This window comes from Papio anubis, chromosome 17 (genome assembly GCF_008728515.1).
Source record: "Papio anubis isolate 15944 chromosome 17, Panubis1.0, whole genome shotgun sequence".
Classification (NCBI taxonomy): Eukaryota; Metazoa; Chordata; class Mammalia; order Primates; family Cercopithecidae; genus Papio; species Papio anubis.
In genome coordinates, this window is record NC_044992.1 from 55,422,116 (window position 1) to 55,435,546 (window position 13,431).

Below are 13,431 nucleotides of genomic sequence, written 5' to 3' on the forward strand. Positions count from 1 at the left end.
ATTATATAAATTCCCTTTTGATGAAATTCTGAAAATTTTACCACTAATAGGCCCGAGCTGTAGGTCCTCTAGGACTGATACATGAATTTTTTTAGTTTATTTATACAGAGTTTTTGAAATATGTGAGAGATTACTGTATTTTGGTTTCAGTTATTTATATATCATGATAGAAGTGAAATGATCATCAGTAACTTTTAAAAATAATGTTACTAAATATTATCTAGTCATGAATTTACATAATCATAAACAGATTAATCTCTACTTTAGATTTTCTTTTAAATTCACTCTTTAAATTTTATAAATCAGTGAAGTACAAGGCAGTTTTGTTACATGCATAAATTGCGTAGTGGTGAAGTCCAAGTTTTTAGGACATTCATCACCCAAATAATGTACATTGAACCCATTAAGTAATTACTCATCCACCTTTCCCCCACCCTGTAACCCTTCAGAGGCTCCATTGTCTGTCATTCCATTTTCTACTTCAATATGTGCACTTTTTTTTAGCACCCACCTGTGAGTGAGAACATGGAATATTTGTCTTTCTGCATCTAACTTGTTTCATTTAAGATAATGATTTCTAGTTCCATCCATGTTGCTACAAAAGACATTTCATTCTCTTTATAGCTGAATAATATTCCATTGTGTGTATATACCACATTTTCTTTATCCATTCATCTGTTGATGAACATGTAGGTTTTCCATATCTTTGCTATTGTAAATAGTGCTGTGGTAAACATTAAAGTGCAGATATCTTTTTGACATATGGATTTCTTTTCCTTTGGGTAGATACCCAGTAGTGGAATTGCTGGATTAAATGGTAGTTCTATTTTTAGTTCTTTGAGAAATCTCTATATTTTCCTTAATGGTTGTACTAATTTATATTCCCACCAACAGTGTATATGAGAGTTCTCTGCATCCTCACTGTCTGTGATTTTTTGATTTTTTAATAGTAGCCATTCTGACTGGTATAAGATGGTGGTTTTAATTTGCATTTCTCTGATGATTACTAATATTGAGAATTTTTTTGTGTGTACATGGCCATTTCTATATCTTTTGGAAAATTTCTGTTTATGTCCTTTGCTTACTTTTTAATGGGATTATTTGTGAAGTTTTTGTTGAGTTGTTTGAGTTCCTTGTATATTCTTAATGTTAGTCCTGTCAGATGTATAGTTTGCGTATATTTTCTCCCATTCTGCAAGTTATCTTTTCCCTCTGCTGATTATTTCTTTGGCTGTGAGAAGCTTTTTAGTTTTAGTTGCATTTGTCTATTTTTGTTTTTGTTGCCTGTGCTTTTGAAGTCGTAGTCATAATTTCTTTACCTCAACCAATGTCCAGAAAAGTTTCTGTAGGTTTTCCTCTAGTATTTTTAGTTTCCAGTCTTAGGATTAAGTCTTTAGTGTATCTTGAGTTGATTTTTGCATATGGTGAGAGATAGGGGTCCAGTTTCATTCCCCTGCATATGGCAGTCCAGTTTTTCTGCACCATTTTTTGAAAATGGCGTCCTTTCCCCAATGTATGTTTTTATCAACTTTGTCAAAGATTAGTAACTGTATGTATGTGGCTTTATTAAATTCATTTTACTCTTTTTTTCCAGCTACATTAACAAGCTATTCTGAAAATGTGGAACGCACAAAATATGCTGGGGAAAGCAGTAAAGAATTAGGATCTGGAGGAAGCATAAAACCTTGGCAATCTCAAAAATCCAGCATGGACTCCTGTTTGTATCGAGTAGATGAAAACATGACTGCTTCCACCTATAGTCTGAATAAGATCCCAGAGAGAAATTTGGAAACAGTGTTATCTCAATCAGTACAGTCTATTCCTTTGTATCTCATGCCAAGGCCAAATTCAGTAGCAGGTAAGTTTTTGTTGTTGTTGTTAAATAATCAGTATTTACTCCAGTATATATTGAAATGAAAATAAATCCTACTCTGACAGTATTTAAATTTTCCATTCATCTTTTTTGACTAAGCTGTTCTTTTGTATTAGGGTAATGTACATGTATATATTATTTGAATCTGGGAGAAGGTTCATCTTCCTCGAATCGCTTAGTTCTGCTCCCAAAGTGTACAAAAACACATAGAAATTCAGAAACAGCCTATAAAATATACCATCAAACTACAAAAAGTCTTTTCGCTCAATCAGAAGTCTTTGAAAGAATTTTAGTTTGAGGTTTTAGTTCTTACAATCTTAGTTTTAAAAAACATTATTAAAATAGGCATATCTCAGTGTAATTTGTATTATCAGAAATCATCATCCATAGTTTGTAAAAGTGGAAGGCAGGCAAGAATTCAGCTTTTCCACATCCCATGAATTTCAGTATTTTCACAATATCCTGGCTACCATTTCATAGAAGAATCACCAGGTGGCTACATTTCTAAAGAATAATTCTGCAACACCACTAGCAAACTCAGTGAAAAAAAAAAAATTGTATTCGTCCGTTTTCACACGCTATAAAGATACTACCTGAGACTGGGTAATTTATAAACAAAAGAGGTTTAATTGACTCACAGTTCCACACAGCTGGGGAAGCATTGAGAAACTTATAATCATGGCAGAAAGCAAAGGAGGAGCAAGTGTCTGCTCCACAAGGCTGCAGGAGAGAGTGAGCACACAGGGGAACTACCAGTTTTAAACCATCGGATCGCATGAGAACTACCTCACTATCACAAGAATAGCATGAGGGAACCACCCCCATGATCCGATCACCTCCCACCAGATCCCTGACACATGGGGATTATAATTCAAGATAAGATTTGGGTGGGGACACAGAGCCAAACCATATCAGAAATGATATAGCATGGTGGCTCATGCCTGTAGTTCCAGCAATTTGGGATGCTGAGGCAGGAGGATTGCTTGAGGCCAAGAGTTTAAGACCAGCCTGCGCAACATAGTGAGACCTTGTCTCTTAAAAAAAAATGAAAGAAAGAAATGATACTGAGGGTTAAGTGGTTGAAATACGGAGTCATCATTTTTTAGCAGCTACTCTTCTCAAAATTGATGTCAAGGGGTGTGTTTACTACAGCTAAATTGCTCCTTAATAGTTCAAACTTGGGACTTTTGCAGAATAGCTGAACGTTCTGACTTTTCAAAATATGTCATGATCTGGACTTTGTCCAGACTATAAAATCAAAGTTAGGTTTGCTTTTCTTACTTTCCTCATGAAGGCCTGGATAGATTATCTCACTGATAATTATTCCTTATGTAGCTGATAGTGTAATGCTTCTTGCCATTCCCATTTCCCTTTCCTACCTGTTCTTTGTTCTCTGGGAGACCATCAGCATCTGTCATCAGGTGTGATTATAGGGGAAATGGCTCATCTGAAAGATGAGTAACTATGGAAGATTTTAATATTAATTTTTAAAGATTATTCACTTTTGTGCACTGACAGTAAATTTTTTATCCTAGAACCTTCTATGTTGATCCCCAACGACCATGCCATATTAGAATCCTAGAATGCTGTTGTATTAGTCTATTCTTATACTGCTATAAAGAAATACCTGAAACTAAATAATTTATAAAGAAAAGAGGTTGAATTGGCTCATGGTTCTGCAGGCTGTACAGGAAGAATAGCAGCTTCTGCTTGGCTTCTGAGGAGGCCTCAGAGAGCTTTCAGTCATGGCAGAAGGCACAGGGGGAACAAGCACCTCACATGACCAGAGCAGGAGGAACAACAGGAGGAGGAGGTTCCACACAGTTTTAAATGACCCGTTCTCTCAAGAACTCACTCATATTACAAGAACAGCAAGGAGGAAATCTGCCCCATGATCCAGTCACCTCCAACATTGGGGCTTACAACTCGGCATGAGATTTGGGCGGGGACACAGATCCAAACCGCAGCTGTACATTATGAAAAGTTCCAGGCAAGTTGAGTCTTTTCCGAAAAGAAGCATATAAATCCTTGCTCATATATAAATAGGGAACTGTAACTACTAACCATAATAGTATGTCCCAACTTACTTCCTAACTAAGCTACAATGATTTCTAAGAAAATTCTGGCTCTATTATTTGAGAAAGGCACTGAACACTTAGTAGAAGACAGAGAAGCTTTGTTTCAATGAGGAACTATGTAGTCAGTCTGAATGAACAATGTTAATTCAGGGCTATGAGTCTCGGTCACTACTTAACATTAACATTCTGTATTACCGTCTTCTTCCTACTTACTCCCCATTATATTTTATGTGTATCCCTTAGAACCTTTTTTCACTGTGTTAATCAAGGACCTTCTCATTTGTTTAAAAGCGACTCAACTCTTCCTCAGGCTTCCCTTAGCCCCAAGTGTATCCCAGAACTGTTCCACTTTCGTATTAGCCAAGTGCTTCCTCCCTAGTTGTATCCTGTACCTTCAGAGCAGTGCCAGAACTGAACAGACTATGGGAAGAGAGAATGGAACAAGCAAGCTGGTTAATTTAATGTTTTGCTGTTGATCTCAGAAAGCCGTCAGGACCACATGTAACTAACCACTAGACTCAAGCTCTGAGGCAACTACCAAACTATCTCCATCTAATTCCTAGCCACCTTCCCAGGCTGAACTCAAATACTTCCTCCTTCATAAAACTTTCTCCAGTCACCTCCCAGCCACAAGTAATTGCTGCTGCTTCTAGAGTCTCCTAGTACTTTGTATGCATTCTCTTTTTGTGTTGACAACAGTCTGCTTTGTGTTATGTGCAGCTACTGTGTATATGTTTTGGTCTGACTATTAGAATCTCAACTTTTTGACATAGCAACTGAGAAGACTTCAGTAGAGGCTCCATAGTTGTTGGTTGCATTAACTAATGAATGAATATATGCATGAACCAACCAATCTGTGATACCAGCTTTAAACAAAAATAACCATGTAGTTAGTAAATCTAATGATAATTTTCTTCATCTTACTATAGAATATAGTCTTCTCATAGGAGAGATTACCCAGAAAAAGTGGGGTGGGGGCTTATTTAAAGTAAGCTCTATATGAGATGGTAGTATGAGCCAGTTACAAAACAGTTTTGGACTTACTAGTATCTCAGAATTTCATTTCTTCCAAAATTATAAACTGTAATTCTCTTTGATATATGGAATGTATAAACAGCATTTATCATTATTTGCTAACAACTGGCAATATGTATTTTTCAGTGGTTAATCAGAAGCCTTTATTCAATTAGCAATGTAATGGTGTTGGGGGGAAAAATGGAGATCTTAAGAGATTTCTATTTCTCCAAGACAGCAGTCAGCAAACCAGGGCCCATGGGCCAAATTCAGCACACTCTGTTTTTGTAAATAAAGTTTCATAGCAGCAAAACCACACTCATTTATTTACTTATGACTGCTTACCACAACAGAGTTCAGTAGTTGCAACAGAGATCATAAGCTCTACAGTTAACATTGTCATGGCCTACAAAGCCTATAGAAAAAGGGCAATCCCAACCTTCATTCTGAAATCTTATCCTGGCATTGGATTCATTTGGCCCAAGTCACCCCTCGGCGATACATCTCTGCTATACAGGTCATATACAGTGTTAGTTGTCCATAGGGACAGAAACTGCTTTAGACTTTATGAAAGTTTCATGATGTGTTTCGCGTGACTTCATGAATTACATAGAGAATCAGAAATGTGTAAAAATTCCATGAGAGGACATTGTTACTCAGCTGTACTGGTACTAGATAGCAAAGACACTAAACAGATTTGAAAGAGACAAAAAAAAGCTGAAATTGACCCTTAAGTTTTGTTTTAAGTTTTTGTAATATGCATTTAGCTAGACTTACCATCAGTGTGGTACGTAGACAGTGCCCAGTAATAGATTAGTCACCTGCTTGAGTCTAGAGCCCTCATTTCCAAACTTAGGAATTTTCATTTTGGTGGTGGTGAAGTCTCTTAATGTGTTTGTTCTCATCTTCTCTTGACCTCTTTTTAGTTTATTGAAAAGAATATAAAATTACTTTACTCTTCTTGAACAGACATATCTCTTGAGATTCATTATTTTACCCAAAAAAACGCTAACTGTAGAGCTTATGAAATGATGTCTAAGACTCCTATACTCCTATAAAAGCCAGATATGCTTTTCCTCTCAGTGTCTGTAAGGCTAACACTGTTGTAAACAAAAAATACGGAAGGAAAAATAAAAGCCACTCTCCTCTCTACACCTAATACCTCTCTCCAAAGGTTAATATTTCTTACGATTCTTTAAAATATATCTATATATAAAAAAAATTATAATATCTGTATGTGATATATAATGATATATACCTATACAGTTAACCCTCTGTATCTGTGCTCCACATCCACGGATATAGATGGCCAACTAAAAGGGACTTGAGCATTTGCAGATTGTGATATCCTATTGCAGATAGCTCCAAGGTTTCTGGAACTAATCCCCTGCAGATACCAAGGGATGACTGTATTTAATTATAATATATGTAAGAGAAATATGAGGTCAAAAAATGAGTGGAATTTATTCAGAAGAAATGAAAGCATATGTTCTTAAAAATATATACATAATCATCAAAGTTTTATTTGTAATAGCCAGTAACTGTGAGCATCCCAAATTCCCATCAACAGGTGAATGGATAAACAAATTAATTGTGTATCCATACAATGGAATTCTACTCAGCTACAGAGGGAAATGAGTTATGAATACCAGAGCAACATACTTGAATCTTAAAATAATTATGCTATTTGAAAGAAGCCAGATTAAAAATATAGATATACTATATTATTCCATTTGTATAAAATCCTAGAAAATGCAAACTGATCTGTAGACACAGATTGCCTCTCTTATACTGCAACCATCTACAAGTACAGGTATCACCTAGACCTCTTCACGTTGCCCTGTGGGAATTAGGGCTCAGGAAAGTGGCACAATGTTGATCCTCTGGCTACTGCTATTGCTCTGAGTAATGAACTGTCTTTCATCTCTGACCCAGAAGTTTCATATCCTTTTCCCACATCCAAGCTTGTTAGTTTACAGATTCTTCACTGTTCTTGACATAGTGAAATATTGCTATACCCAAACCCACAAAATTAAAAGAAATGGCAATGGCAAGCAACATAAGGATATGTTGCCATTGAAATTATACATTGATGGTGGGAGTATGTTAATAAGTTGGTACTCCATTTTGTAAAGTTGTTTGACAAGATGTATCAAAGGTATATAAAGCTATATATGCATGTTACCTAAAACCTCACAATTCGATTTCTGGAGAGAATGCCTATGAGAAATGAGTGCTTTTGTTTATAAGAAGACAGATAAAATAAAGTTTTATCAGTTTTATTCATAATATCTAAAAACTGAAAACCATTCACATGTCCATCAACAGTGGAATTGATAAATAAATTGTATACAGCAATGAAAAAGAACACACTGTTGTTACAACATCATGGATATATTTCACAGATGTGATATTGAACATAAGTCAGACTCAGAAGAGTGCCTTCTGTATAAAGTATGCACATTTATATAAAGTTCATAGAAACAAAATGATCACACTTCTATGATTATAGAACTCAAGTAGTGGTTACCTTTGGTAGGATTATTGACTAAGGGAGCTTTCTGTATCTTGGTCTGGATGATAGTTACATGGATTTATGCTCATGCGAAGACTTCAAAAAGTTCATGGAAAATATAAGTAAAAAGTAAAAATAAAAAATATAAACTTTATTTCTCAACGTAAGCTCCATCAAGTTCAAGACACTTTTGTAAGAGATGATACCAGCCTTTTAGTCCATCCCTAAAGAACTGAGTGTCCTGGGAATTTAGCCATGTCAGTGAAGTCTTTTTTACATTATTAACTGAAGAAAAATGCATGCCTTTTACAGATTTTAAGATTAAAAAACAAAAAGAAGACAGAGCCAAATCAGGACTGTAAGATGGATTTTCCATCTAAACTTGCAAAGCTGCCTTTGTTTGATGAGAGGAATGAGCAGGAGTATCGTTGTGGTGGAAAAGGATTATCTGGTGGAGCTTTCCCAGGTGGTTTTCTGCTCAAGCTTTGGCTTGCTCAAAACACTTTCATAGTAAGCAGGCATTATCATTTTTGGCTTTCCAAAAAGTCAACAAGCAAAATGCCTTAATCACCCCAGAAAATGGTTGCCATGACACTTGCTCTTGATGAGTCCACTTTTGCTGTGACTGGACTGTTTCCACCTCTTGGTAGCCCTTGCTTTGGTTGTGCTTTGTCTTCAGGATTGTACTGGTAAAGCCACTTTTCATCCCATTACGGTTCTTTGAAGAAATGCTCCAGGATCCTAATCCTACTCATTTTGTTTTAAATTTTCTTTGAAAGCTCTGCTCTTTTCTGCAGCTGATCTGGGCACAATGGTTTTGGCACCCATTTAGTGGAAAGATTGCCCCCATTTTAATTTTTCAGTCATAATTGTGTAAGCAGAACCCATTGAGACATCTGTGATGTTGGCTGTTGTTTGTGCTGTTAATCATTTGTTCTTTTCAATTAGAATACAAACAAGATGAATTTTTGTGGATGGTCTGCCACTGCAGGCTTCATCTTCAACACTGTCTCATACCTTCTTAAAAGAAGTTATCCATTTGTAAACTGCTGATTTCTTTAGGGTATTGTCTCTGATATGGTTTGGCTGTGTCCCCATCCAAAGCTCATTTTGAATCATAGCTCCCACAATTCCCAAGTGTTGTGGGAGGGACCCAGTGGGAGGTAATTGCATCATGGAGGCAGGTCTTTCCTGTGCTGTTCTCATGATAGTGAATAAATCTCACGCGATCTCATGGTTTTGTAAAGGGGAGTAAGTCACGTAAGATGTGACTTGCTCCTCCTTGCCTTCTGCCCTGATTGTGAGGCCCCTAGCCATGTGGAACTGTGAGTACATTAAACCTCTTTCCTGTATAAATTACCCAGTCTTGGGTATATCTTTATTAGCAGTGTGAAAATGGACTAATACAGTCTCCATAAATGTTTTATAAAACATTAATGATTTTACCATTCTTCCACCCAAGCTTCACTGTAACTTTGCTCTTTGCCCTTGCTTCAATTTTAGCAGAATTCATGTTGCTCTGATAAGGGCTCTTTTCAACCTAATATCTTGTTCTTAATGCCTCAAATTATATCCTGTTCAGACATCTTATAATAAGTTAGTATGAATTTATTTTGATGCAAAAACTTTTTGAAATTCCTCCATAGTTTTTTCATAAGATGCATTTCAGTGAACTTTTTGAAGGCTCTCACATGTATAAAAATAATTAAGCTATACACCAAAGATTTATATACTTTACATATGTAAATCATACCAGTTTTTAAAATATGTAAAATGTGGCAGGGCACAGTGACTTATACATGTAATCTCAGCACTTTGGGAGGACGAGGTGGGTAGATCACTTGAGGTCAGGAGTTTGAGACCAGCCTGACCAACATGGTGAAACACTGTCTCTACTAAAAATACAAAAATTGGCCAGGCACAGTGGCTCACACCTGTAATCTCAGCACTTTGAGAGACTGAGGCAGGGGGATCACTAGGTCAGGAGTTCAAGATCAGCCTGGCCAACATAGTGAAACCCCATCTCTACTAAAAATAAAAAAATTAGCTGGGCATGGTGGCAGGTGCCTGTAATCCCAGCTACTCGGGAGGCTGAGGCAGGAGAATCCCTTGAACCCAAGAGGCAGAGGTTTCAGTGAGCTGAGATCATGCCACTGCACTCCAGCCTGGGCAACAGGGTGAGACTCCGTATCAAAAAAAAAAAAAAAAAAATTAGCTGGGCGTGGTAGCGTGCACCTGTAATCCCAACTACTCAGGAGGCTGAGGCACATGAATTGCTTGAACCTGGGAGGCAGAGGTTGCAGTGAGCCGAGATCGCACCACTGCACTCCAGCCTGGGCTACAGAGTGAGACTCTGTCTCAAAAAAAAAAAAAAAAAATTTATATATATATATATAGGCCTGTTGTCTTTGCAAAAGGGTTTTCTCTTTTCTTTGGTATAGAAATAGCAGTCTTAGGAAACATATGTAACAAGATCTTTGTCTGAATTATCTATTTTTAGTGTTGCTTAATAAAACGCAATAACTACAACAAATGGATAATTTATTTAAAATGTTTCATTTTATTGAGTGTATAAACCTAAGATGAGTACCCAAACTGGCCAGAACTTTTTTTTTTTTTTGCCACCTTAATTCAGAGAGATACTAGATGAAATTCTAAAGCAGCAGTCTGTGGATTTTTAAATTTTTTTAAAAAAACAAGTATATTGAGTCATATTTTATATATTATAAAATTCACCCATTTCAAGTGTACAATTCAGTAATGTTTGGTAAATGTAGCAAGTTGTGTAACCCTCACCATGAATCAGTTTTAGGACATTTTCAGCACCTCAGAAAGATTTCTGCATCTATTTAACATTAACCCCGTTCCCTTTCCCAGTTCCCAGGCAACCACTAATTGATAGACTCTATAAATTTGTATTTTCTGGAAATGTCACATAAATGGAGTCATATAGTTTGTCATCTCTTGTATCTGGCTTCTTTCACTCAGCATAATGTTTTTGAGGTTTATGACATATGTGTGTGTGTGTGTGTGTGTGTGTGTATCAGTAGTTTCTTCCTTTTTATTTCAAGTAGGATTCCACTGTATGACTGTACCATATTATGTCTATTCATTTACCATTGGATAGACATTGTTTCCAATTTTGGGCTATGGTGAATAGTGCTGCTGTGAACATTTGTTTGCAAGTGTTTGGGTAGACATATGTTTTCATTTCTCTTAGATAGATAAATACCTAGGAGTAGAATTGCTGAATCTTATGGTACGCTTATATTTAACTTTTTAAGAAATAAAAACTGTTTTCCAAAGTAGCTGTACCATTTTGCATTCCCACCAGCAGTGTACAAGGGTTCCTATTTTTCCACATCTCCTTTGTTACTGTCTTGCCTTTAGCTGGTGTGAAATGATACCTCACTGAGGTTTTAATTTGCAGTTTCCTAATGACTACTAATGTTGAGCTTATTTTGTGTATTGTTATCTATTCATTTATTCTTTAGTGAAATATCTATTTAGACTATAGCACATTTTTATATTGGGTTATTTTCTTCTTGATTTGTAAGAACTTGTGTATTCTGGATACAAGTCACCTCAGACATGTATTTGCAAATACTTCAGTCTGTTGCTTGTCTTTTTGTTTTCTTACTGGTATATTAGGAAATATAAAAATGTGAAATTTTGGTGAGGTCAGTTTATCAATTTTTTTCTAATAAACCATGTTTTTCATGTCACTTTTTTTTTTTTAATAGAAAACATACTGTTTATATAATGTATTATAAAACTGATTTCTTTATGACTTTGGGGTTTGTTTTAACTCAAGTATTGGAAAATACTTCCTGAAATACTTAATACTTTTTCTCTCTTGTCCCTCCTCTTCCGCTACTCATGTTAAAAAAAAAAAAAAAAATTACATCATCCTAAATTGTTACGTCTGTAGACTGGACCTTAACTGTGAATGATTTTTTTATTTACCACAATTCTCTTCCCATAATGTTAGTCTTTCTGGCTAGCAGAGTGCTTTAGATTCTTAAACAGTACTAATCACGCATCCTTAAAGGAAGGGTAAAAGGTAAATATACCATCAGAGATCAGATAGATCTGTCCTGGAGAACAAGATTATATACTATTTGAGTAGTACATATTGACTGTGTTGAACAAAATACTTCATCAGAAAATTATTTCTTGTCAGTGTTGAACATAATACAAACAGACCTACTTTGGCCTACAGGGCAAGTCATAGGTCATGGAATAGTTTGTATTGGTTGTTTTCTGTATCTGGAAACCATGGTTTCAGGATGCTCACAAAGAGGCAGAAAAGGAAGCTATAAACCAAATGACTCAGTTATTTTCAACACTTAGTAGATTGTAGATTGAAAATGTTTCCAGAATGTAGAGAAATAAAATTACTTTCACAGGGAGTTGCCCTGCTAGATGTATAATGTATGTAAATATTTGATAAAACTACAACCTCTGGTAACTTAAATGGTTAGAGACCTAAACCATTTATTAAATTAAATTTTCTCATCTCATGAGGGTCTGCTGTTTTCATTTAGCTCTAGATACACATACTTTCCTTTCCTTTCTAATGGGTACATAAAAGTGGTTCCCTAAATTGGGGAGAATCAGATACTAAATTTCTGGTGAACAGGAATAATTGAGAATTTCAAATGTGAAGTGAGCTTGAAATAGGAAAATTCAGTATATTCACACTTACTAAATTGTTCTAAGCATCTGAACATCAAGGGCAGAATGGGGATGGGAATGATGAATGCCAGTAATAAAAAGCCTTATTCAGGTCCAACTTTTAAACTTCTCTTCTTTTTTAAACTTAATTTCAGTGTGACTAATATAATTATTTATTTTAGAGACCAAATGATGTTGAATAATGATGTGAAAAATACCATTTGAGTAACTTTTAAAAACCTAGGTGAATAATTGTTTAAATGGTCCTTGCCATGATACACATTTCTCCCCAATTTGGGAAGAGGATCACCTTCTATTGCCTAAGCTCCTTAGCATCTTAGGCAAGATAGGACCACATCTTCTGGCATGACCAGGAAATTGTTAGGGGATTATTTAAAATCCTTGAGGCTGCTACTGGATTGAACTGTAATGAATAAAACTATATATATTATTGCATAAGGCCAAGATTGTTGATTTTAAAAAGAACAGAAATGACTTGTGGCTTTTGTGACACTTTTGTGGGGAGAATGGAGTCAGCACATACGCAAATATTTATGGTGAATTATTTTTAAAAATATTTTTCTAAGCTTTTAACTTACATGTGACATAAATGGAAGAAATATATATGGGGAAAATTTTTTAAATCATGTGTATTTTATTTACAGTATTGAAATAGAGGTTTGATTAATATGTTGGTCAAATAGATTCAGCTGTGTACTTTTAAAAACATAAAGACTCCAACAAATGAAGTTCATAGTTAAAACAGATATACCAATTAACACTCAATGTTCCACATAGGAGGATAGTAGTATTTGCTGAAAACATAAAAACTTTTAACTCAAATGATAAAGTCATTAAAGTTGAGTTTTGGTAGTCTGCAACATTGAGACTTGGGTTTTTCTGGAATAGCTCAGTTTTCTGAATATAAACTTAGTGTTCATACACCTTTAAATTAAAATTCTAAAGTATGAAAAAGATTTAACAATGTGTTTTGTTTTCAAAATGTAAATTGGTATTGTATATTTGTTTTTAAGCCTGTGTGTTGGAAGGAAGTAGAAGACTCTTGTGGACTTGTGGACTTGCGGTTGCATGGCAGAAATTATCAGAGTAGGCAGTCTATAGTCATCCTTGATGTCCAAAAATGAGATTGGCAATGAATTGGAGGGATGTGGGAAGCAGGAAATGTTTGCTTGCAACAGCTGTCGTCAGTGCTTTGTGTGAGAATGAGAGGTCTATCAGGGAAACATACAAACAACAGAAATCAGCTAAAATAT

The 13,431-nt window shown here is 35.5% G+C and overlaps 1 protein-coding gene across 9 annotated transcripts in view; it reads left to right on the forward strand.

Annotated features, from left to right (window-relative positions):
• The window catches only part of TANC2 (tetratricopeptide repeat, ankyrin repeat and coiled-coil containing 2), a 471,789-nt gene that overhangs the window by 275,718 nt on the left and 182,640 nt on the right, over positions 1–13,431 (forward strand). For all 9 annotated transcript variants that reach the window (XM_017950844.3, XM_031657665.1, XM_031657666.1 and 6 more), the window contains one exon: positions 1,595–1,858. In XM_017950844.3, the coding sequence (XP_017806333.1) occupies positions 1,595–1,858 (264 nt within the window). The remainder of the gene's footprint in view (positions 1–1,594; positions 1,859–13,431) is intronic.